This window comes from Argiope bruennichi, chromosome X2 (genome assembly GCF_947563725.1).
Source record: "Argiope bruennichi chromosome X2, qqArgBrue1.1, whole genome shotgun sequence".
Classification (NCBI taxonomy): domain Eukaryota; kingdom Metazoa; phylum Arthropoda; class Arachnida; order Araneae; family Araneidae; genus Argiope; species Argiope bruennichi.
In genome coordinates, this window is record NC_079163.1 from 32,730,005 (window position 1) to 32,757,329 (window position 27,325).

Here is a 27,325-nt window from a genome sequence, read left to right on the forward strand (position 1 = left end):
TATACCTTTTAATGTTGTCTTATCATCTTTTATATCAGAAATTCTGACAAGATTTTGAACGGAGTTATTTGTTTTATGGTGAGCCATGTAACTGATGTTAAATATTATGTGATTTTATCAGTCAATTTGAGAAAAATAGTGAGATTATAATTATTCTTTTGATTCCCTGAATTTTGTAATTTCATAGCCACTTCAACTATATTGAAAGGTTTTGTTCTGCTGCATTGACGCCCCATTTCGAAGTTGCATCAGGACAATTTCGGGGCATAGCTTGAAATTTTGAACCAAGTTGAACGAGAAAGAAATGTAATCTGACATCCTCTTTCAAATCTTCTGGGAAACACCCTTCGAAAGTCTTTTGTCCTATAACATTAAGATTAATGAACTCCAGACTCACATATATGGTGATTTTCTCGTGAAATCTGGTCTCAAACCCACAATCTTCAGGGTTCAAAGTCGAAACTCTGTCTCGAAGTCACCGTGGTCCCGAATAATTGCAAAAATAGAAGTCATATTTAACAGATCATTTGCAATTATAGATTAATTTATAAAAATCAAATCCATTTTTGTAAAATATTAATGTAAATTCGGACAAAATGAAAATCTCATTTCCAAATTTTAAAAAAGGGAAATAAACGAAAAAATGTATTTAATTTTATAAACTTCAAACCCACCTTCCTAAAAGTGAACAGTGAATTTATTTTTTATAATAGAGTAGAATGTAAAACCAATACAAGTATTGGTGTATATATATAAATTTGCGTGTATATATATAAATTTGCTTGACTCCTTAAATAAATGTCAAGGAAATGGAAAATTTCGAAATAAGGAAATTAACATTTAATACCACACATAAGATTTAATATTGCAATCTTTCCCATATTCATCTTTTTATTCTTACTCTAGCTCAGGAAAAAGGGATTAGCAATTATTTGTTAGATAGAAGTTACTTCAACCTAATACAATTACAGATTTCCTTTAATGAAATGATCTACTTAAGAATAAATACTTGAATACTGTTTCAGCAAATTTAGCATTTTAATGAATTCATATTTTGATACAGCAAATAAATTTAGGCACAAAATGCGAAGTTTCAATGAAAATTTTCTTTTATATCTTGCTTTTCTTGTGTAATCTAATGGCTGATGCATGATGTAAATATTATATTGTTTCACAGACAAGAAGAATTGAAATAATAGAAAAATCTTATGAAGTATTTTAATTTGAAAACTTATTCCGAAAACTGTATACAATAATGAGAAGACAGAATGAAAATTAAATAATGAATGAGCTTCTTCGGTGTCTTGTGGCTAAAAACCATGTAATGAGAGTCTAAAAATGAATGAGATATCAGACAGTTATAGAAACTTTATTTAGAACATCAATACATTTTCGATATTTCACAAGAGTTAATTTACTACATTTTCTTTTCTTTTCTAATTCTAATATTTAATTTCAATTGTGTTTTTTAATCCATATTATGTTTTGAAAAACAATTATTGAAAAGGCTTCGTTAAGAAAGAGGACTATATGCTAGATGCTGGATGCTAGATGCTAGATGCTTTTCTACTAATGAGGAATAAGAATAAGAAATGTCTCTTCAGCATACATTTCTAAGTGGGTTTTTCATCTTCCATCCCATCGATTTTACGCTGTATTTTTCGTATCCACCTGAAATTAGAAAAAAATATGTATTAAAAAATTGCGAATTTGCATATTTTTTACAGAGCTCCTTTTCAATTAAAATTTGAAAATTGTTACCCACAGTTAGGGGAGACCGGGGTTGTTGTTACACTTTTTTTAAAAGGATTTCGTTTAAAAAATCTATTACAAATGATTTTAGAAAACACTCTCTTAAACTAATTATTAAAGATCATTAATATGTTTTTTAAAAATAGTTAGAAAGGAATAATTCTGAAGTATTAATAATTTTATATCCATATGTATATCATAATAACTTGCTCTACCGTGAGACATTTTGTTACACTATATGAGGCTATTTGTTACTTATACGTTGATAGTTATAAAAACGAAAATAATTTCCTTATGATTCATTATTTTTAAGTTTATAGAGCAACTATTGGTCTGTGACCTCTATTCAAAATGCATTTTTTTCAATAGTTATTATGATGAATGACCGTTATGATTAATTACAGTTTTTACAAATACGCAATTTGTGAAATTAGCTCTATGGTCATTAGCCCATTCCATTCCATTAAAGCTAATCTATATTTCAGAATAGATCATAAAAGTCTAATCAATGACAGCGGTCTTATACATCCAAAGATGGCCGTTAAAGAACCCTTTTACTAGGGGATGGGTTTATTTGTCTAGATTGGTGCTGTTTTTCTTTCAGCTCTTGTTAGTTTTCTCTTTTATAGTTTGTCATTTTGGAACTTCGGTTTGCAAAACATTTTTTTACCGACGAATGCTTTAAAGTAATTACTGTTGAGAAAAAATTGATATCTCTTGGCTCATCTCAATGACTCATCTTAATAATGATTGATATTGATTTTAATTTAACAAATCAATTAAATTTGTCTTTTCTAAATATATCAAATGCTACTGAAAGTGACTATATGATTCATTGCAATTGAAAGGATGGATTAACTTTAAGGTGAGAGTGTTGAGTAGGCTATCAACGAAGATAAGTGAGCAGTAACTAGAAACTTTGGATAAATAGGATTTTGAAAAGCACTAGGATCATAGTTCAGTACAAGGATTGTTTTCTTTTTTTTAAATTCAGCTATAACTAAATGATTTTATAATGTGTTTTTATATATATAAAAATATATACAAATATATATATAAATAAAAGATATCATTTACTATCTTAATATAAACCTGAAATTTATTGTATTAAAACGTATCTCTTACTTGTTAATGTTGAGAATTGTATATGGAAATCCATTGTGTGGACAGATGGGTGTTAGTAATCCATCGGATAGACTTCCAGGACAATCTTGTATAGCACTTCTGTCAGAAATATCAACTACATCCTGTCTTTCTCCGGTGTCAAGAATGTGATCTGGAAATCCAGTGGATTGACAGATGGGTGTTGGTGATCCACCGGATAGACCTCGAGGACAATCTTGCATAACACTTCTATCAGAAATATCAACTACATCCTGTTTTTTTCGGATCTCAAGAATGTGATTTGGAAATCCAGTGGATGGACAGATGGGTGTTGGTGATCCACCGAATAGACCTCGAGGACAATCTTGTATAACACTTCTGTCAGAAATATCTCGACTTTTTTTAATATGCATTTCCTCCAAGGGGGAAGAGGAAACCCGTTTTAACGGCACTCGTGCTGGAAAGAAATCGATTGCATTTTACATAATAAATAGAATATTTCATAATATACATAATAAGAATATTACATAATAAATAGAATATGCTGAATATGAGATCATTTCGATTTATCTTCATTGAAATTTGGAGTTTATACCGTGAAAAAAATAACAAATCATTCTGACAAAATTCAAAGGACAAAAAAATTAACTTTTTGGTGGATAATTTAAGGCCCTTCAAAGAAGAATATCTATGCATGAATGCTTTGGTATTTTTATTTCAACAAATTGGATTTTAGAACTAAGAAATCTAATTTATGAAAAAATTTCTAATTTAAAAATTAAATTAAGAAAGGATGGCATTAAGAAGTACACAACTTCTGAATAAATGACTGACTTCGACTTCATGTTTAATTTCTACTTCTTTTCTTACGTCATAGTTTTGAAACTTTATTTTTTGCATTTCTTCGAACAGACTCTTATATTTTGTTGCATTTAATTTAAATATGTATTAAACAATATTCAAATTAGCTGAACTATTTTTTAAATAATTTTCAATACCTTCATCATTCTGCATGAAACTAGATGTTATCCCAGTGCTTGTAGAAGCACCATATTGGAAAATAGTAATCCCACCTGTGTATTCCAACATCCTTGATCCTGGTGGTGGTGACGTGCATATAGCTTTATGCCTGTAATTTTTTTATAAAGAATAAGACAGAACAATAGACAATTGAAAATATATTACACTATACACAATAAAAAATTTATTATACAATAGACAATAGAAATACAATAGAAAATATATTACACAATTTTCTAAAACTTTCTTAGAAATATATGAATTCATAACGCTTCTAAATCTCACTTTTTTTTCTTATTTAAAAGATACCTGGGTAAAAGATAAGTCAAAATAACTTCTGGCTCATCTATTCCAACGGAAAACTGAGAAGTTTTGTTTTTGGACTCCAAGAGTAACAAAGAATGTAATAATGCATGATGGTGCAAACAGCATTTAGTAAATGAAGGGTGAGAAAATACTTATACAAGCTGCTGTCGAATGCTGAATGCTTACGATGTCAAACATAAAAGCACCCATGAAGCAAAGAAAGTGCTGCGAACAATTTTAGGTAGCACCATTGTCCGGGTATATGCAAACGGCAAATTAAATAAAAAAATTCTATTTTCACGATTTGAAGCTTATTTTAGTATATTCAGGCAGAATGCAATGTAAATTTAATTCAGCAAATACCCCAATGATTATATCTGTAAAAGTACCAGAACCATATTACCTTTAAAATGTCCATTGACAACATGTGGAGATGAACCATTCTAACTAGAAATGCATTTTAATGAGAACTTATGTAGCTCACGTATGCCTAAAATGGAATATGCAGCTCTACAAATGCCTGATAATTCCCGGTTTAATATGCTAGAGCAGTTCGACATAAAATTGGTGTTACGTATATGTCTTTGAATAATGTTCTGAAGATAACTATCTTTCCCAACATCACATATACTATTTTCAATTAGTTACCATGGTTTGTATTTTGATGAGGTAAAAGGCACATTTGTAGTCGAGGAAAAATCTTCACAAAATTGTCCCCTGGATTTCACAGAAAATTTACAATAACAGTAGGTAGGCTGGATTTTTTTGTAATTATTTCTGGCTCTCATATTTATTGTTCGAAGCTTTATTGGAGTTACTTACCTTGTTTCTCTGCAGTACTTCCTTCTGGAATTGCCGCAGATGTATCGTCCACAGATAAACAAACCGTGTGTGCGTTTATACATCATGAAGTTCCAGGCCATTTTTCTCATGACATGCACAATACAAAGCTCATGCACAAACAAAAAGCAAACAAACAAAAGAAAAAAAAATAATTAAAAATAACTAAATGTTACAAACGCCTAAAACTCAAAAAGAATAATTTTGGAATAAAAATTACACCCGCCTTAATCACTAACAAGTTCTACAGCAATCAAAATCAGAAATAAAAATTCATCATAAATAATAAAATCTTAAGTAATAAATTCTTAGTTGTCCTGAAGCAGAAGCATGCAATGCAAATCCTGCCACAGGTTTAATTGTCATTTGCAATTAAAAAAATGTACTGTTGTTGTACCAATCTTTTTAAATTTGCCAGAAACTTTATTTAATTGATTGGGAATCATTACGATTCTGGGGCCAATTAAAGCTGTTTTTTTAGGTGATATTCAATTGTGTGAACACAATAAAAATTGTGACGATCTATTTTCCTGTTTGAGTTATAAATGCATAAGACACGAAAATTTTTTAAACGATACAAATGCGAATAGAAAAATACATATTAGATATAACGCTATAAACTAATGCTATAAACATTTTTCAACATTTTGTATTGATATGGCTGCTAAATGATAGCGGATTTTGTCGATAAAGGATTTAGAATCTTTTTTCGTTTCGTCAACATATTTAAAACCTCTAACCTATTGTGTTTTCTATCATTTGGATCTCCTTTTATTAGTAAAAAATTGTATGTGTTATCTATCAAGTTTCTTTTTTATTCCGATTTAAAAATGAATGACTAAAAACGCATTTCAAACATATTTTATTGTATTATTTCCGAAAAGGCAAGAACGCATCCCAAGCATACAAAGAAGTTATGTGCCATAAACGGGAATTAAGTCTTGAAGGCGGTGTCAAAATTGGTTTTACAAATTTCGTTCTGGTCGGTTTAGTTACTCAAAAATGCACAATGATCGAGCCGTTCCTTTAAAATTTATGAGGACCATATCAAGGCTATTATCGATTCAAATCGTCATAACACACAACACGTAAGATTGCAGAAAAGCTCAGTTGTTGCATACATGCATTTAAAAATTTAAACAATTGGCCATTTTGAGAAACTTGATTTTGGGGTCCCTCTTCAGTTTAAAGAATTTTATTTGACACAATTCATTAGAAGCAACAATTCGCTTCTGAATGAAACGAAATTTATCCACTTCAGAAACGACTAATTAGTGGCAACGAAAAATGAATAATTTATAACAATGATAAGCTAAAAAGTTTTGTGTGAAACAGGATGGACTAGCCCAGACAGCATCAAAAGCTGAGATTCATCAAAAAAAGATTATGCTGCCAGTTCGGGAGAATTATGAAGGAATTTTGCACTTTGAACTTAAATTAAACGATTCATTCAAACGATTACGTTTCACAACTCACCAAACTGTGTGATGCAGTTCAAGAAAAGTGTTCAGTATTAGCAGACATTTAGGGTATTGTTTTCCAACAAGTCTCAGTCATTTTTGAATTTCCGCCAAAAATTATTGGATCTAAGCTAGAGATGTATTGTCCCAGCTACCATATAGCCCTGATCTTGAGCCTTCAGATTTCCACTTTTTTGTTTCATACAGAACTCTCCAAATGGTAACATTTTTAAATACATTTATGATTTAAAATCTCATTTAAGTCAGCGGACAATATTTTTTCTTCTCGCATTTATTTGCTATTATGATTTTGCACGCGTTTTTTCTTCCATTGCCTTTCTTAGTGCAAGTTTTGCTTGGAAACATTTAGCTCTCAAATCGCAGTTGATGATGATTTATTAGTAAACAATTGAGAAGGAAATAGCTCTGTACTGAAATTTATCGGCATATTTGTCCCTATATATACATTTCAGCAGCTCAATTTTGCGACAAATAAATATTTTTAAAAAAATTGAGCAAAAGAAATTAACAATACTTACAGTCCAAAGTAATCCTTTGGACTTGGTTGTCTAGCCCTTTTCACACCACGGCGACCATCCTAAAAGAAAAAAACGTTAAAGAAATACATGCTCAAACTCAAGAGGCAGGAAAAATGAGAAGTTATTTGTTTATAAAAAGTTTAAGGACTTCTGAGTTGGAAGAAAAAAATGAATGCGCCATCAGATATAACTTGAAATATTTTAAACTTTTCCTGTTTAGAATTTCTCACCTTTTTTCCCTCCTAAAATATTTATGTTTCATGTATTTGATCTCGTACAAATTTTCTACCATTGCATATTAATTTTTCAATATTCATCTTTTATATTTTTTTCCTTCTTGTATCAAGCAATAACGAAAACATCAAGGTGCGTATATCTTTTTAAGTACAAGGTGCTATTCGAATTCACGTGCTTGTTTAGTTTTTAAAGCAATCATTACATTTATAAAAAAAATGCACTATACGGTGTAGTACTAAAAATGTTTAATTTCTTTTTAATTTCATGATCTTGAAATTTTGGCTTCGACAGAAATAGCAGCAATAAATTCAAAAAACAAACAAAAAAAAAAACGCTAATAAAGAATCGAATAGGCATAAATGCCTCAAATATATTGTACATATATTAACAGATGCTGCAATAGATCAAAAGGAAATTTTTCCAAACTACTTTTTTGTTATAAAAATGTCTGACAACTCTAAAAATAATAATCATTGGTTACTCATAACGCTTAGACTTTTTTGTGACATATTTGTCAGTAGTAAAAATGTCTTAAGCGGCGTTCCTAGCAGAAAAGGCACACTTTCCCCTCTTTCCCCTTTCTTGTGGTTTTCCTGGGTTCTTAGATGTGTATTCCAGTTTACAGACAATTTGTCTGTCCGCTGCAGACGGACAGTTCATAAGAATGCATCTTAAGTCGGACTAAGATAAGACAAATCACGTATAGAGGAGGCGACTACATCATCCACAAAAGCTGGATTCAGAAATCGGGAATCATAGTATGAATATAAATGTAGAATATAATTTCTTCAAATATGACAAATAGTGTATCAGATTCGAATGAAAAATGATCATTAATAAACTTAAGAATCATTAAATAGCGCTATTTGCAATAACTGTGCTTCTTTAAAAGATTTACAGAAAACCAAAAATATAATAATTATAATTAATGTAGTCAACATTAAATGAGAGTTAATTTTGTAATCAAATATTCGTTTGGGAACAGATTGATGTATCGACAAGCTTAAAACTAGAAATAAGTTAAATGTTCCAATACATTGAAGTTGAACATACAGGTTTCATACAATTCAATTCTTCAATAAAGTAGTAAGTAGTTCAATAAAGTAGAAAGCCAAAATGAATTTTCAAAAACTCGTAGAAAAATTTAACAACAAATCAGTCAAATCACAGGACATGCATTTCTTTTCAAGAAGAAAATGTTAAATATCATTTAAATCCCTTCAATCTAAAAATTATTGTCTCTTTTAATAATGTAATTTGAAACTAAGCATACGATGATAATTTCAAACTAGATATTACCTCAGGCATATCCATTTCAGCACATCTATCAGATGTGCAGCCATCAGATGTGTAGAATGCTGCACAGGGTTTAGATGTGCAGACATCTTCTACACAGGGTTCAGGTTTGCATGTGTCTGCTGTACAGGGTTCTGGTTTGCATGCTTCTGCTATACAGGGTTCAGATGTGCAGCCCTCTGCGAAGCTCGGCCCAACTGCGCCATTCTCCTCTTCTACTTCCATAGGGTCACTCTCGTACATCATATAACAAGATGGATACAACCTTTCGAAAATAAATTAAATATTTCAATTCCAGAAAATCTCAATATTTAATAAGAATAAATAGAAAAGCATATAAGATTAATTATTTTCTAATTTTTATCATGTTAACGCAAAGAATCAGTTCCATTTATTAAATTTTATTAAAAACTATTTTTACAGATTTTTACCCGTATAAGTATAAAAGAAAATTGATACAAATACTCAACAAACTTTGAGAGTTATAATATTATATTTAAAATAATATAGTTATAATATAGTTAATTATATTTTAAAACTTTTTAAGAGAATCTAACAAAGGCAGATACTTATTTATTCTAAAAGGTTTAAAATAAAACATTAGACATCCATTTTTTATAATTGATGTAATTTTGGAATTATTTTCTATGAATTCATAAAAGTTGCAATGAATTCTTCCGAAATTATAGGTTTCAATGAAATGCACACCAAGAAAGTAAATTAATATCTTCATAATTATTTCATTTGTATAAAAGAAATCTTTTATGTTTCCCTCGTTAGTCACTGGTTTAGTGAACATTTATATCTTTCTAATCGGATCATTTTTCCTGACAGTATTCCCAAGAACGTGAGGAATATAGTTCCGATTATAATTTATTTTTGGTAAGTGAAAGATGAAATTAACTTTCCTGTTTTTTTTCATTTAAATAGATAAACTTATTTTAACTAATTAACAATTCTTTTTCTTTTTCCTGGAATTTGCTTCCTTATCTAAGGAAGAAAAATAAAATTAAAACGCTGGTGATAAATTAATTCGATAGGTTTTAATTTTAAAACCTTTTATTCTTTTTCACAACGGCGCTTTTACTATCCCACACTTGTCAAATAATAAAAAAATGCCATTCATTTTGTACTTCATAGACTTTCAAATAATAAATCTAATGTACAGAAATTTCAGCCATAAACAACCAAGAAACATACCAAAAGTCAATTACTGATACATGCAATCACGCGCGCGAAAATCTTATAACTGCCTAAGTCATCTTAACTAATCAAACGGTAACTTTCCTGAACTGGTGAAAGATAACATCAGCAACTCCTGCTAGCAAGTTGCTTTATTGTGGTAGCAACAGGTATTCCGGAAGATTACCTGTTGCTAGAGATAGTCCCGAAGAAGTTCCCCTTCACAACAGATCAATGAAGAAGGATCGATCAGAATAATAATATGGGACGGGGGAAACTGAGGAATGTTTTCAACGGACCCGCGAGTGAAGAGTTTTCAATCATTCAAAAAGTATGGGATTAGAAATGGATCAGATAAAATTTACATATCAAAATCGGACTAAATGAAGGAAATGAAATCAGGAGCATACTTACTAAGTTGTATGTCCAAAGAATGTCCCAAATGATTCTGGATGTTTTCTGATTTCACAGCAGTTTCGTAAGAACAACAACCCTCTCTTCCCATTGGTCCAAAAAATCAATAGTATCTGATGTATCAGAAGTGCTGTTCATTCCCACGCATTTTCTCCAAGTGACCAATCAGAGACAAGGAACGTCCCATCTTCATGAACACGAATAATATGCAGCGTTTTTTCTTATACGCTAAAGATGGCTGTCAATCTAAGAAAATACAATATATTTTTTAAAGAGATGTATTTTAATACTAGAATTTATTATTAAATTTAATTAGCAGCTAATGGATTTCATCTACTAAAACTCGATTAATTGAAAAGATAGATCTCTTAAAAAACAGATTTGTTGACACTCACTCCATACTATTTAAATTTAATATTAAGTACATAAATAACAAAAGGTCTAGAGAAGAATTTAAAAAAAATATAGAAAATCAAGAATTGCTGAGGGAGTAAGCTACAATTCGCGATTCTATCTCTATCGCTTCCTGGGTTAGATTAAACTTTGTAAAGGTCCTCACCTAGGGGTCTCGATTTACTCCTCTATTCAAAATAAACTAATTTTTATGGATTTAATTTAATCTCTAAATAAGCAGCTTTAGGTAGCAAATTTTCTCAAAACAAAATTAAAAAGTTATTATATATTAAAAAATGATATAATTATATATTAAAAAATTATATAATAGATGATCATTTTTATGATAGTTAATTTCGAGATTTCAGGTACATAATAACAATAATAATAATTCGAAAATCAAGTTTAAAAGCAATATTAAATTAAACTGTCTTAAGAAAAGTATAAACACTAATCATTGATAGCATTAGACATTTTATAAATTATAAAGCATTTTCTTTCTTATAACTGTAAAACAGTGTAATAAAAAATTTGCGATAGGTAATTAATTATAATGTTACATGAATAATGTTTTACAATTAAAAAAAATATCCTTGATTTTAGGTTGAAAGAACTGGAATGCACAGCTTTTGTAATTTAATAAACGGAAAAATTTAAATTTCCTTGAAAATATTTTTTTTTTTTAAATGGAGACTCGAGGACCTCGAAAATTGGAGAGTCCCTAAGCAATAGCTTACTTTGCGTATTTGTCAATCAGACCTAGATCCCTTATGAAACCTCAACTCCGAGAATTATGCAGCTGTTTGATTAAACTATCTGTAAATGTTGTTTTACAACAATGGACATATTATTCAAAGGAAGCCTCTTGCATGTGTGACGCAAATTAGCATATCGATAAAACAACGGAAATTATTGGATATTCTGAAATGTAACGTCTAGTTTCTAATGTTTCTTAGTTTTACTAATTAAATTATTCGTTTATATTATTCGTATTATTTCGCATACATAATTCGCTATTTATCAAGCGATGATGGCAGCTTAAAATATTTGCATAATTGCATGAAAAAAATTGATAATGAAATATTAATATTTTTATCATGACAGTTGTTGAATCATTTCATTTTTATCGCACTTACGGGCCATACAGATAACACTACAAAATAAAGTTGCCCGCAAAATTAATAATATGCCATTATTTATTTTAAAAAAGCGATATACAAAGGTAAGCGTAGATTCCCATAAAAATATCACAAAGATAATACTTTGAAAAAATCGGGCAATAACGAAATAAAACTCTTAAGGAAATTATGATACCAATTATATGAAGAACATAATAGGGCCCAGAATATTTATTGTTGATTAGCTCTCTCATGGCCAGGTGCTACGCCGTACTAACAAGACAGAACAAAAACAATGAAAATCAATGAAAGAAAAAAAAATCAAAACATTAAAATAATTTTATTTATTTTTATTTTATTATCTTTTTCTTTCTACATATGCATTAATTCAAGCTTTGCCAAATTTTATGATGGATTTAAAGAGTAAAATAATCTTCTAAGTAACTCTAGGGGTCGATGTCCGGGAGTGCAGAATCATTGAGTTCAAGCATTTCAGTAACCACTGCTAACAGTGAAACATAAGATTGTAAATTATATGAAGACACACACACACACACACACACACACACACACACACACACACACACACACACACACACACACACACACACACACACACACACACACACACACACACACACACACACACACACACACACAATTGAATGTCTGTTTGAATTTCATGCAATTCCTCTTCCCTCAGAAAAATTGAAAAAAATTTAGAACATATATTCCTTAGTACCTATATGAACTAAATGTGCTATTAAAAATTTCCATGGGAAGTTCTAAACAGTGCTGAAGAAATTATTCAATAGGCCATAGAAGCGGGGTAGAATGATTTTTTTTTTTTTTTTTTGTTTTTCTGCTCTAACTTTGAAATATATTATTACACAAAAAATATTTTCCCGCAATATATGATTTTAAAAATTAGCTTTTTATTGACATAGGTTTCATTTTAATTTTGAAATTGATTTTTTTCCTGCATTAGTAAAGATATGTTACACTTTTTAATTAAAATTTTATCATTTAACGAATGCTTTTTAAGTATATTTTGCTCTTTTATTTCTTAAGCTCAGAAATCATCAGTTTAGAAATTTTGATCAATAAATATAGATTGTCTTTGATCATTGTTTAAATATTCAAGTCTGCTTTAATATATAAACACAAAAACTGTGATAAAAATATGCGATTTTAAAATAATGCAAAGTATTTTCTTCTAGACTTCATCAGTTATTCTATTGGAGTATCGTGCTAGAAAAATACCTTATAGAGATAATTTTCGTTAGTTTTATTTTCAACTGATTATATTTATACTCAAAGTGTGTTTAATTCAAGAAATCCTTTATGGGTAAATGCATGCTATTTTGAATTTGGATTTCTACTGTGCATTATTCATTTCTAAAATTAAAACTAAATAAATACTGCAAACATTTGATAGGAAAAATTATATATGAAAAACAAATTATTTCTTTACGAAAAAATTCACACTTGTCTGTGCTAGTTTTTCTTCCTGAATAATAATATATCCAGGCACTTTTATTCTCTTTGAATACAGATTCATGCAGATACATGCATAATGACTGATGTTTAAATTCAGTTGCAATCCACTTCAAGATTATTCCTATTCATTTAAACATTTGATTTTTGATTAATGTTGCTTAATACAAGTCAGGGAAATTTTGAGAAAAATTCTAAATAATAATAAAATTTCACAAAAATGCAACATATTTGCTCCCTAAAATCATTTTTTTTTATCCTTAAGAGTGGTTTAGGGTTATTAACTCAGTACTATTGGATTTCTTTCTGGAGTACTGGAGTGATTTTTGTTCCAGGAACATGTACTTATTATAGTCGGTTCTTGTTGTTGTTTCTTATGGCACTTGCCACGGACAAGCTCGCTGTTCGAAGACAGCCGATTTAAGCCTAAGGGGGAGCGCCTCTTGTTTTTATCGTAGAGCCAACTAGGGCCAAGAGTACGATTTAACTACGCACACGTCACAACCCTTTTTACGGGGCGGACTTCATTCACTCATCCACAGATCGTAATTTAAACCTGAATCAGAGAACGATCACCCCTGATCCAGTGCCCCCAGTTGTAATACTCTCGACATGGAGGACTTTGTGGCCACGACAGATTTATACGCGCATCAGCCACCAAACGCGCGGGGGTCTTTGGCCGGTATTATAGTCGGTAATAAGTAAAATAGATAAGAATCTGAAATCTATGAACGATATCATGACCAGAGAACTAACTCATAATGTCATAAGGAGAAAAATAATTCTATCAAAATATTAATTTTCCTTCTACATGAAAATATTTATTACATAGAATATAAAATTCTGGCATTTAAAACTTAATTCCATCCAAATACTGCAATTAATTTAAAAAGATTTTAAAGTTTATTCTGTAATCTTTAACTAGGAGTAGTTATATATTGTGTTCTTCAAAATGATCTAAGAAACGAAATTATATTATACGATTTAAAAAAGAAAAATAATAATAAGCTATATAGCAATCTGTCGAAATTACCTTTAAGGTGAATAGCCAAAATGATGTTCACTATGTGATGGAAAATGCTTTACGGCATTTAAATAAGAGAATATCTCATTGTCATAATGACAACTTAAATGAACATCAAATGTTACCTTTTAAATTTCCAATAAATTAAAGATTATTTTAATTGTCAAAAGCAAATAAGACAAAAAGTAAAAAGAAACAGCAGAACAGAAAAAAAGAGAAAAATGAAAAATAAATTACAAGCAGATCATACGAAATTATAAACAAAGACATTGAATGAATTTTCAGGTTAGCTTATTCTTCTGAAGGCCGTCTTACTTAGTTAATATCTAAAACCATAATTTTTAGGTATTTGGAAATTATTTCTTAAAAAAAGTGTCTTTCTGCTATTGAAAATTATTCTTGATAGAAATATTTCCTCCAAAAGGCACTAATTACTCTTTTGTGGATGAGTTATTGAATTTGGTTTATGGAAATTGTTAATTCTTAGACAGCATTTAGAGAGCGGGAATTTTGGCTCAAATTCTATTTACCAATTAAAAACCATATCAATATAAATCGCCTGTATATAAAATTGTGTAATGGGTGAATCATAAACCCTTAGAGGAGCTCGAAAAGTAAATCAGGTGCATCTAGAAACAACTCATTTTTATTTCGATAGAATCACAAACGGGATGAGCAATTTCTACAGGGTTCCTTGTGCCTGCAGTCAATTAAATAATAAAAATTAATTAATTAATTAATTTACTTAATTAAAATTTGATTTAATTAATTTAAAAAATCAATGCCAATTAATTATTAAAAAGTATAAACTAGATAAAGGGAATATAATATCAATTGACAATAGCACATATACGTGTGTATAAACCACGTATGGTTTCGAATGACAAGTCCTTTAAACTTTATCGAAACTGCTCCAAAAGTTTATTGATGATACTGCGTTCTACTTGTAAATCTGTCTTACTGCGTATGATAAGTGTTATTGCCATTTATGCAAGAAAGTTTTTGTGCTTTTGTGAATTTGTATTCCAAGAAAACTTTATTTGATATATCATTATATTTTACTTAGTTCACTGACAAACAGTCCTTTAAAGCGGTCGACCTTTGAGTTTGGGAAAATATTTTATTCTGAAAAAATATCCGTAATTTCAAAAAATAAACAAAGAAAGAAAAAGAAGACCAAGAAAGGCTTGTAAAGAATGTGGAAAGATAGTTGGGTAGCTGTTAATAGGACTAACCACAGTTTTTGCCAATGCTGTCATGACATTCCGGTCATTCAATTTTAACCGCGTATTTCAGAACGCATCGGAGTAGTCGATTGTGGTTACTTGGAGACCAGCATAACTGGAAGAAAAGAGACCATAAACCAAGACTTAGAGCATTTAAATAATAGATACGATTCAGTTACGCGAACAACTGAAAATCTATCATTTAATTCAAGAAACGGAAACGTACATTCACTAAATATCATAAACAGTGGTAATTATAAAATAGTCTCTTTTTTTCACAACGCAATAAAGAAAGTTTAATCAATTTCCTTTCTCAAATTTAGGAGACTTCTTACAGTAGCTTATAATTTATTTTTACTTGATTTTTGACTTTCATACAGTAATGAGGAACTGAGCATTTGAATTTTGTTCTAAATATTCTTCTATTTTTAAGCTTATGTAAATAAAATAAATTTCTAAAAATAAGAAAAAAAAGTTTAGAAAAAAAAAGACATTCTAGAAATAATACCTAGAACATCTTTTCTTCAATTTAAATAATTGCAAGTTTCCTAATCAAGGAATCTTATTTTTTCTTATTCATATGCTTCTTATTCCCTTTTTCTTGTTATGAATACATAAATCTAATAACTTCCATAAATGGTATTGAATTTAAGTGCATCCTTAAAATACTTATCAAAATTCTTGAGAGAATTCATTTGTTTTCACTTTTATAACTTTTTCTTTGACTTATGGAAACTGCTCTCCGAACTCTGTTTTCTACTGTTTGCTACTTATATCTGTTTCTTACTTTACTACTCAATTTTAAAAGTTTTGGTTTACGAAGGGTAATTCTATTTTATTCATCTATTTGCAGTTGTCACTTTTTTGTCTTCTGAAAAATGTTGGAGCTTTAATACTGCATAATATCCTTCCTTTGTGTTTTAAGTTACACCCTAGCTAGTTTATCGATGCAATTGATGCTTTTCTGTTACCTTCAGTAATGATATATTTAAGATTTTGCATTTTTGCCTGTCTGTGGGAGGGAAAACATCGAAGCGCCGAAGATCCTTTAGATTATAAGAATTTTATAATTTCCTTTATTACTTTGATTTCAATGAAATTTTTTTAGTACAATTAGTACAATTGAAATATTATAACGCTACATCAAGGTTATTTAGGGACAGGGCCATTAGTTTTGACTCGCTTTTAGATAATGAGGAGAATATCTGAGTTCCTCTTTCTCCCAAATCCCTCTTCAGTAGAAAGTCGCTCAATCGAAAGCCGTTTGTATATGTGGCGGATGTTGTGAGGAATTGGTTTCGTATTCTTGTAAGAATGTTGATATTTTTGTCCGGATGCTACCACGCCCCGTGCTTCATAAGAAGAGGGGTGTGGTTAATGTCTCTAAACGAGAGCTTTCATTGGCTCATTAGATATAATTATGACCAATGCAACAAAATGGCTGTGGACATAATTATGAGTAATACGATAAAAAGAATGCATGGGTGGTGTATTCAGGTATTTTCATATAAAGAAACTTGTGGTAGAGCAATGTTGACTGGAAGTATATGTGTCTTACTTTGGATTCCTTAATTAATATTTTCATCACTTTGAACAATTGAGAAATCAGTCATTTCATTTTGAGAATTTTCAGTTCATGAATTTAATAAAGAGCTAGTAATGATATTGTGAAAACCAGAAAAAATGTGGACTTCTTTTTATTTTAGGCAAGATAATTACACTGGTTTTTTTTTTCTTTTAAAAATACTAATTAATACTTTAAAATTTTTTTTTAAAGTTACTTATAGGCGGGGTACAAATTTTCAAGGTGACAAGGTTATAATGAATTTTCTAAAGGATGCTAGTATAATTATATATATTGAATCCTCCTGAATTGAAATTAAATTAATAAAACAAGCAAGACTATAATCACCGTGAAATTAAAAACCCTTTTCTGCTAAAAGAAAACATCTTCAATTTCCACTGCGAAGCATCACGGTTTATCTCAGAAACATCAGAATTCTCTAAATTCTTTCCACTTATTCTTATTTCAGAAATTCTTACATTTCATTCTATGTTAAATTGTTTGTTGCATTGCAATTCTATATGCTATCCTATACGCAACAAAATAATTTATCTTGCTAATTTTCAGCGAAAAGTAATGTACTCTTTTAAAATTTCGATACCCGATGATGTTTCCTTTCCGATTAAATTAAGAACGGTTAAACGTTAAATACAGCGAAAATTAGTCTTCTCCCAACACTGCAATAGAGGTAAAGTTATTTTTATTTATCCCCGAGGTTCGTGCAGAAGTTACCTTTGTCGGGTCAGACTGATAACTCAGTAAAAATCGACATCAACCCCACCTGTTCGCTGTTCCCTCTCTATGTCTGGTGGGTCTTCTGAATAAAAGAACCCCATTTGAATAACTTTCCCTCTATAGCCCCTTTTCAACTCTCGTCACTTTTTTTTCATATTGGTTGTAGTATATAGGTTGTAGCGACAGCGTCAATCATTATTTTTACTAGAGTTTTTATCTTACCTCAAGGTCAAATAAAGTTTGTTGGGATTTTTGAAGCTGATTTTTTTAGGAGCTTTCTAAAATCATCTCTACATTTCGACTTGTCAGCTGCTACATATTACAATACTATAATTTTGTTTTATGTTAATTGTTATAATTATCTTTTTACAAACAATAATTGTTATTTTAGTTAGTTTTCAAAGAGCTTAAATAATTATCGTTGATAATTTAGATGCTTTGGATTAAAAAGTTTTATTTTTATATTCTAAAGACATTTGTATAAGAAAAAATGAAAAAAAGCTAAGGATTTCGAAAGAAATTATCTTATAGCGCTGATTTTTTTAGAGGCTTTCTAAAATCATCTTTACATTCCGACTTGCCAGCAATTACATTTTACAGTACTATAATTTTGATTTATTTTAATTGTTATAATTATCATTTTACAAATAATAATTGCTATTTTAGTTAGTTTTTAAAACATTTAAATAATTATCGTTGATAATTAAGATGCTTTGAATTAAAAAGTTTCATTTTTATATTCTAAAGACATTTGTTTAAATATTAATGAAAAATGATGATTGATTAATTACTAATGATTTCGAAAGAAATTACTTTCGTAACTAAATAACTTGGGTCGCTTGAGATATTTTGTGCACCCATACCGAATTTTCCTTTAATCCACTCCTATTCTTCCCTCGTTTTGCTTCACCCTCTCAGTGTAGTGCCCCGGGGGTAAGAGGGATATAGAAACCTACCGTAGACCTTGGAGATAAAGTATTAGTGCTATTATGCCACTTTTTAAAATCATTTATGACAAAAGAGAAAAAAAGACTATGCCCCGGGAGTCCTTTCCTTGTTAAAGCAGCGGCGATGATTGGGAGCGAAATATCCATATTATTTCCCCAGCTCCGAGCACTCTTGCTATGTCTCTGCGCCCTCCAGACATGAAAAACTCCAAGCTCATCCTTTGTACATTTTTTTTAAATATATTTTTGCCTAAAAAAACATCTCAGATCTTAAAGTAATGAGATTATGTACTTTCCAACCACTTATTCAATTTATAAAACAAGATAAAATAAGTTAATCTCATATTTATAATTCGGTCCCAATATCTACTCTGAAGACTTTATCAGTCTTTTAGTTTAAGCATTTCGAGAGAGATTTGTATTGCGCAAGAATCTTGAACAATTTGAATCATTTTTTTAACAGTATATCTTATATTCAAACAACGTTAACAGACAGTTTCAATCGGATAACGCTGTTATGATTATGTGATATGTTAAAATATGTAATCATATAGATTAATATGTGAATCTTTAATCTTTTCATACCTTCCGTTATACTAAAACGATGAAATTCAAACACTATATCTTCTATTCAGAATCCGCATAAATCGATATTTTCAAACCACAAACTATTAATAAATTAAAAAAATATTCAATAATTATATGAACTTGATAACTTTTTATTTCCACCTTTAATGTAATCAATTTTTGAAACTTTTAACTTGAACAGTATACTTGGGGATATCCGTGGTTGTAACACCTAAAAAATTTAAATCATAGATAAAAAAAAAAAAAGGTATTTAAACACATTTTTTAGAACTGAAAAAAATCTAAAAGTTTCTAAGCACAGAAATTTACATTTTAGTAAATCAATTTGCATGTAAGCCCAATAAAGTAAATAAAAATTGTCTTAAATTCTTTCCATATTGATTTGTGTTTCCTTTCAGCTCTTTTGAAAATTAACAGCTGTATTAGCTTGTCTTAAAAGTTTTTATTTTTTGTAAAATTTTGAACTCCCAAACATTATTTATTTTTGCGACCATATTCCAATATCACTCGATGAATTACTTTGTGTATGGCTATTTACTCAAAAGGACTTTTAATCATTTATTATTACATGAACCACGTTGTTGTAAAAACTGGTAACATTATTACAATCATTAAAAATGTAAACTACAGAATATTGACTTAGTTTTAAAGGAAGCTAAACTCGCACAAATTTTCATGATGACTGAGTGTTATGTTATGTAAATGACATGTAGATTTAATTCATGTTACAACTATTCATGAGTGGACAAAGTCTTTGATGTGTGTAATTGATTTTGTTCTGTAATATTGGAGATTGAGGCATTCTGAATTTTTTTATCTTAATGCAACTTAAATTTTTTCTAACTGAACGTGAGATGGGATCTGAAAAAGTCACATTTTCTAAGATTTTTAAAAAAATATATTTACATTAGAATGGAGTAATTAATGAAGACCCATTTACAGTAGGTTTTTCGTGTATTCTCTTCCAATGTTTTATTGACAGAAAGGATTTTTGACATTCCTTTCGTGTATTTACTACAAATAACACATTTCAGTATGCTTAACACATTTTATTAAAAACATTAACCAAATACTTTACTTCTTCATAATATAAAATGATACAAATAATTTTATTTAGTGATAATTCTATTTAAGATGATACAAATAATTCTAAATTAGCTCCAAATTTCAAACAGCAGAATTTAACAAATAACATTGATATTTTCCAGTATTTTCTTCAGCAATTATGATTTTCTGAACTGAGGGGTAGCATTTATTTGATTTTAAGATTCAAGTAATAGTATTTTCACTTTGTTATATTTTGTTTAAAATACTGCATTACTTTGAAAGCTGGCGTTTTTCTCTTTATTTGATCGACTATTGAAGAAGTGCACATTTCAGATAATGTTGAGGAAAATTTTCATTGAAAATACCACATTCCACTTTTATTCACTATAAATATGTGTATTATATACCACATTCCACTTTTAAATACCACATTACACTTTTATTCAAATACCACATTCCACTTTTATTCACTATAAGTATGTGTATATCCATCACCAAACCTTAAACCCTTCATAAATAGGAATTTCCGTCATAAGCCCAACGTATTTCTGATAGTTATATATGGATAAGTAACGTGTTATATAATATACGATCACTATTATAATACTGATTTCTTTTTCGATCAAGAAGCGAATGTTCATCAGATGATACATTCATCGGGAATTATAAATGGAAATCGAAATTTTGTATGCTATGTTATCGTCATCAGTCGAATCCTCATCTGTATCTTCAGCCTTCTTCACAATTTGATCGCCTTTATTTGTCTCTTCATCTTTGTTTTCCTTTTTTTTCCTTTGTAATTTTCCTTTTTTCATTTTTCCTTTTTTATCAGTCGTGGAATCAATAATAGTGGTATCACTTTCCATTTCTTTACCGAAACCATTTTCGTGCTTCTGTGGTCTATTTACAGATTCTGACCTTCTGTTGTTCCTAATTATAAATGAGATAAAAAAATTATTACCCAATGAAACACTTTGATAAAAATTATACAACAACTTTGCACAAGTAAATAATTAAAAAAAATCATTAGCAACATATTATTATTAATGGACATTACTAACTGCATGGTTTCAATTATTATCTATACATACAGAAGTCATGTCCCATTCTGTCTACTTTAAATTCCAAAGTACATACGGGCAAACAGAAAATGGATTTATATTATAGAACTCAAACATGCAACTATAAAAAATGTTAGAAGCGATATAAAATATTTAAGAAAAATTCTATTATTTATATTAAATTAGTAAATAAGTTATCACTAGAGAAAGAGATCATAACATTTCATATATTTTTGAACTGAACAAGGAGACGATTTCAAGATGGAAAAAAGTATCAAAAAGAATCAAGTGTCTTCCAGAAGCCATTAATAGTAATGATTAGATGTTATTCATCATTAAAAGACAATGATGCATTTCAAGAACAAACTCGTAGATCAAGGATTGCATAAAGCCTACAATGAATATTTCTGATGTTCATCAAACTCAGTAGTATGTAACTAGCTTTTGAAAAAAAATGTCGTATTTTTATATTTTAAGTTTGTAATTATACATCATTATAAGTAATGAGATACATTAACTTACAATAAAGAGAAAAGACACTATGCCAACAACAAACCGAAGATATTTTAAGTTTTATTAAGGAAAATTTGTTTGAAGAATTTAAATCCTTGGAGGAAAAATTTACTTCATTTTCTTCAATCATCTTCATAGATATAGAATCAGTATCTAGTCATATACAGATGACAGATTCAAAGAAATTTGGAAAGGAAGGCAAAATTATGTGAAGTCGGGATGTCTGAATGTTACAAATAATTCCCAGACTAGTTTGAAAATACTGGTAAGTGAAAATACTTCTGTTTTTGAAATATCTCATAGGTATGAGCAATAATTTTCTCTTATAAAGAGGAATAACAGATAGATCTATAATTACTAAGCTTTGTTTAAATTTTGAAAGTAATCACTGTGAACTTATGTAGCAGAGAAGAGTTTGCTAGAAGTCAGGAAGAAATTATTAATTCTATCGTTGCATTTGTTCTTATTCATACTTTATAGTTTTTGAAATAAACTTATTGTTCACTATTTCTATAAAAAATTAACTTCTTTCGCAATTTACCTGAGTTTGGTTCATTTGCCTAACCATAATTCTGAGTTTAATACCCCTTGTATAAGATAATTAATGACAGTAATATTCAGAAGAGATTTATTTAAAAAAATGGTAAATTTTATTACAGTATTTTGGTATTTTGAATTTGAATCAGTTAAGAACTATGTAATGATGCTTTACATTCTATATTGCCTCGATTTATAATAAGTTATTAATCTTGATTCAATTTTAAAAATATTGCGAGATAAATTTGATTTACAAGCAAATATTAAATGCATGGAATTGTCTAATTCAAATATAATTCAGTTCAGTTTTCAATTAAATTCAACTTAATTTTTCTTTTATACATTTAAATAGATAAAAAATGAGATTTGAGCTAAACTGTTGTTCTTTAAGCTATTTAATGCAACACAAATGCTTTATATTCAGTCATGATATGTATTCAGTCATTATATTTAGTCATGCGTCAAATGAAGGAAAGCTATGGAAATTATTATTCATATATCGCAAGTCCATGTAAGAAAGTATATTTTATGATAACTTAATTTAGTGCTATTTTATATTTATTTTCATTTTAAAAAGTAAACTATTTTTGAAAAAAAAATATAAAAAACAATTTCGTTTGTTTGAAATAATTCATTAACTAAAACTTATATTATCTTTTTTATTATTATTATTTTAATATATTTATCAGTATACATGTTAAACAAACTGTAGTATAACAAGTCAGTTCCAGTTATGATTTTTTTTTTTTTCATTTTGAAAGCTACGAAAAATTTGAAAATGATGTCTTTTAACCTTTTGAAAGTCATAAGTAAAACTTTTATTTTTCACAGTAAATCTTAAAATACTTCTGTTGAAAGAAACGACAAGAATCCGATCATTAGTAGCCATTCGTGAGTCACATTCATTGGAGCTAAAGACGCGTGTTCTGCATTACACGCAGTACTAAAAGACTGGTGTTCTATAACGGCAACATACCCCATGCAATCAGCCCTCCTTCAAAAGGTTTTCATCCAAACGACCTGTTTACCCTGAAAGGCGATCATTAATGCAGTCTCCCCTCATGTATTGGGGTTAAATCATGCATTTAATTCTGATGATATCTAGTTATCCAGGATTCTTTTGACGACAAAAGATGCCATACTAATCTTTAGCGCGATTCTTGGAAGCGTGGGTTTGATTCAATATATCAAACGTCCATAAATCAAAGGTTTGGTGAAAGCAGGGGAATAGATAGATGATTAGTTGTACTTAATGAAGCTTTAGAAAAAAATTCGAATAGCGGAAGAAAAAAAAAAAACGAACTTAAGGGGGGAAAAAAGATGAATAAAAAAAAAAAAAGAATGAAACGAAAAAAAAAAAAAAAAAAAAGAAGGGGGAGGGGCTCTAGAAAAAGCCTGGACTTTTATTCGTATTTTAAATTTAGTTATTTATTAAAAATTATTATTTATGTAATTTGTTGCATTTAATTAAGCTTTATAAAAAATGTTGAAAGCGAAACAAAATATGAAGAAAATAAAAAAAATATTAATTAAAAAAAGAATGAAAAGGAAAAATAAGAGTCGTTGTATAGTAATAATACATGCATAAAAATTGAGTTTTTATCAAAAATTGATATTTTCAAAAATTTTCATTATATATATATATATATGTGTGTGTGTGTGTGTGTGTGTAAAGAATAATTAAATTGTTTCTAAAAATTTAATTCAGCAACGCAATGTAAATTATTTGCTCATCATGAATAGCAAATATTTTAAAATATGCATAAAAGATTTAGGTGGTTGTCATACATTAAACGGAAGGTTAAAATAATTAGTTTATATTAATATTTTAAAGGGAGCGTTACCAAGACAACTAATAACTATTTACTGAAACGTTGATTCTTTAATTGGCTGGTGAATTACTTGGGGTCTTCCCGAAACTTTCTCGCATTTCCTATAATTAATCTATTCATGTATTATTAACCGTATGCCATTGGCAAACATTGGCTAAGAAACAGCTTATTAGCTGACAAATTTCGGCAATTTTTTTAGTGATGAATCGATGCAATGCGTTTAATACGAAAGTACAAGATAATCACATGTATAATCTTTAAGCAATTAAAACCAACATTTGACGAAGTACTACAATTACAGTAATCGTGTTTACATACTTGTGAAGGTATAGACTAACAGCCGGTCAAGCCATTGAAGGATGTAATTTGAAATTTGATACGTATCTACAGATTAGAAATTAAATCTGTGTTCCAAATTTTATCCATCTAGCTCTCTTTTGTAGATATCGTGATAACTTATATTCGGACAGCCGGATAGATAGACTGGATGAATTTCATTTAAAATTTGAGAGAAATCTAACATTTTGGGGAGAATTAATAGAACATATACCAAGTTATCTCTATTATAGCTCGAGATATTTGTGAGTAATGGAGCTCACACACAGACAGACATAATTCCAAAATTGTGTTTTTTTGATTCTTGGAAATATGGAACATGGATATTAAACAAATTCTCAGAGTTCGAATAATTTGACAATTATAATGGTTTCTCTTTCTACATGAGAAAGTGAGAAAAAAAAAAAGGAATTTTAAAATATGATCGATAAAGTGTTAATCTTCTTTCATTCACTTGATACTGTTAAGCAATGGAAAATGAAGAAAATGAAGAGTTAAATATTTTACAGCCAATCACGGCCATTTCTTTAGAATTTTTTTTTTTTTTTCGAATTCCTCTAGAGTATTTGGTTTTTCTAACGTTATAGATTACTAATTTTATTTCTTTTTTTATTCAAAAGTAATAAAATTTCATATGCTTTAAATTTGTTAGTTATATGTTCAATATAGCAATGAATATTGATAAAAAGCTGCTAATTGCGTGTGTGTTAATCAGATCAGTTTTGAATAAATTTAGCAACCGCTTTTTAAACTGTTAATAATGACACTCAGCATTTTACAGTTTGCCATTCAAAAAATCCTTTGTCACATGAATGTATTTAGTCAATATTTATAAGGACACTTAAAAAGTAATGATAGATGAACAAAGGTTATATTATTAATAAATATACATGCAAAGAAATAATAATAACTTTGATAAAGCTTCCTGTAAATGAATAAAAAGAAAGAGTGTGTTTTGCTTTAGAATGTTGCATCAGTGAATATAGCATATTAAACTCACCTATTAGCACCTCCACTTTGACCAACAGGCTCATTACTACAAAAGAAAAGATCAACAAGTTGTATGAATACGATTCAATTAATGTGTAAGATTATTTACATAGCCACAATATTTTCATAGTCAAAAATTACAGTGAATACTAACTAGCAGAAAATTTCATTCTTTTGTTCCTTAAATTTTAGAAAACCAGGAAAAGAGACAAATGTATTTGTGAAATAAATCAACTTCCAACTGATTTCAAATAAACAAAATAACTTATATTTGTGAGTAATAATAATTCTTTTTTATAAAATTAATTATCTATATTTTTAATGCATTCTTTCAATCACTCTATGAATATGAATAAATAAAATTTGAGGCTATTTTTAAATGATAGAGTTTTATTTTCCTGCATATATTGAAATTATAAATGCACAAGTTATTCTGAATTCCACATTTATTCTGTTATTATTCTGAATTCTGTAATTATTCTGTTATTAAAGTTACTCTGAATTCCACAAGTTATAAAAACATTTCTCAAGAATTATCTGATTTGATTGAACATATAATAAATTTCTAGTTAGCTGTCTCATTTTTAAATATAGTACAAAAAAATGACACATAAAAGAACTAATAAAAATTGAAATACACATTCTTCATTTCTGTTGTTTTTATCTTTTTGCGTGAAAATATTGGTTTGGCTTAACTACCAAATTTGGTCGTCATTTTAAGTAGATAACGAATCCAATGAACTGGCAATATTTAATTTTTTCGATGAGTTATAGAAAGTTTTCTAGAAAACAATAAAATTAGAATGTTTTCATGTATATGGGATAGAATTTTTAATGCATAGATTAATTAATTAATTAATGTATAGATTAGAATTTTTAATGTTTAAGTAATTTATTACTCTTGCAATAATTACTAAATAAGTTCTAGATTCATCCCTTATATATTTCAGAAATTGTGTATTTCTATCAAAATTCATCAAACGCTTTCAAATGATGAAAGAGTTTTGCACTTCAATCTTCAGAAAATAAAATTAATTAAGGCGATAAGAGAAATGGCAAAAATACCTAATTGGGTTAAATCCATATGCTCCTGGATCAGGCCCAACTCTAAAAAAAAGGTGAAGGTAATTATATCATTTTTTTTTTTGTTTATAAAGGAAGAAGCAAAATATTTCTAATGAAAAGAAATTAAGGGATACTGAGATTTTACAAAAACTTGTGTTTTATATAGTGATAGTAAGGAGAAAAATATCAATTAAATTTTACACTCTTTATTTATATTACTATGAATAATTCGTCAATCAAGAAAAATAAAACTTTGACACTACATTATCAGCATTTTTCTTTTTTACGTTAGCGGAAGTTAAAGTGAGCGCCATTATGTATTTATAATACTTTTCAAAAGTGGTTTTAGTACTATTTCAGACGTTAACCAATCTCATGTTAAATGCGTAAAAAGGTTTCAGATGTTGTTTTAACAGCATCTGAAAAGATGTCATATAAGTTTCATATCATACAAGCTGCTAATTTTCGGGTGATACAAAATAGCATGAATGTATGTTTAAACAAAAATGTCCAGACAGAGTTTTTCAAATGCAAAATTCGATTTCAGTGTGGGCATATGTGAAAAGTACTTTACAGTAACAATCGATTTGCATGTGTAAATTTGGTGAAAAATTTTAATGCCGGAGAAAAAACGCATTTGGAGTAACTCCTTCAGTAAACTGTACGATATTTTCTTAATTAATTTTATATTGTTAGATCAAT

At 28.9% G+C, this 27,325-nt stretch overlaps 1 protein-coding gene and 1 long non-coding RNA gene across 2 annotated transcripts; both read right to left on the reverse strand.

The window, feature by feature from the left end:
- Positions 1 to 1,427: 1,427 nt before the first annotated feature.
- On the reverse strand, positions 1,428 to 10,172 carry LOC129960705 (uncharacterized). Its single transcript, XM_056074272.1, has 6 exons — positions 10,151 to 10,172; positions 8,558 to 8,819; positions 7,022 to 7,080; positions 3,855 to 3,985; positions 2,878 to 3,313; positions 1,428 to 1,671 (listed from the first exon to the last, which is right to left on the reverse strand). Exons 2-6 carry the CDS (start codon positions 8,798 to 8,800, stop codon positions 1,614 to 1,616), a joined length of 927 nt encoding a protein of 308 aa, XP_055930247.1. The 5' UTR covers positions 8,801 to 8,819; positions 10,151 to 10,172; the 3' UTR covers positions 1,428 to 1,613.
- Positions 10,173 to 21,130: 10,958 nt separating this feature from the next.
- On the reverse strand, positions 21,131 to 26,665 carry LOC129960707 (uncharacterized). The gene is made up of 3 exons (XR_008783675.1): positions 26,624 to 26,665; positions 25,569 to 25,604; positions 21,131 to 21,219 (listed from the first exon to the last, which is right to left on the reverse strand). It is a non-coding gene; the product is annotated as an uncharacterized LOC129960707 (long non-coding RNA).
- Between the last annotated feature and the right edge of the window lie 660 nt (positions 26,666 to 27,325).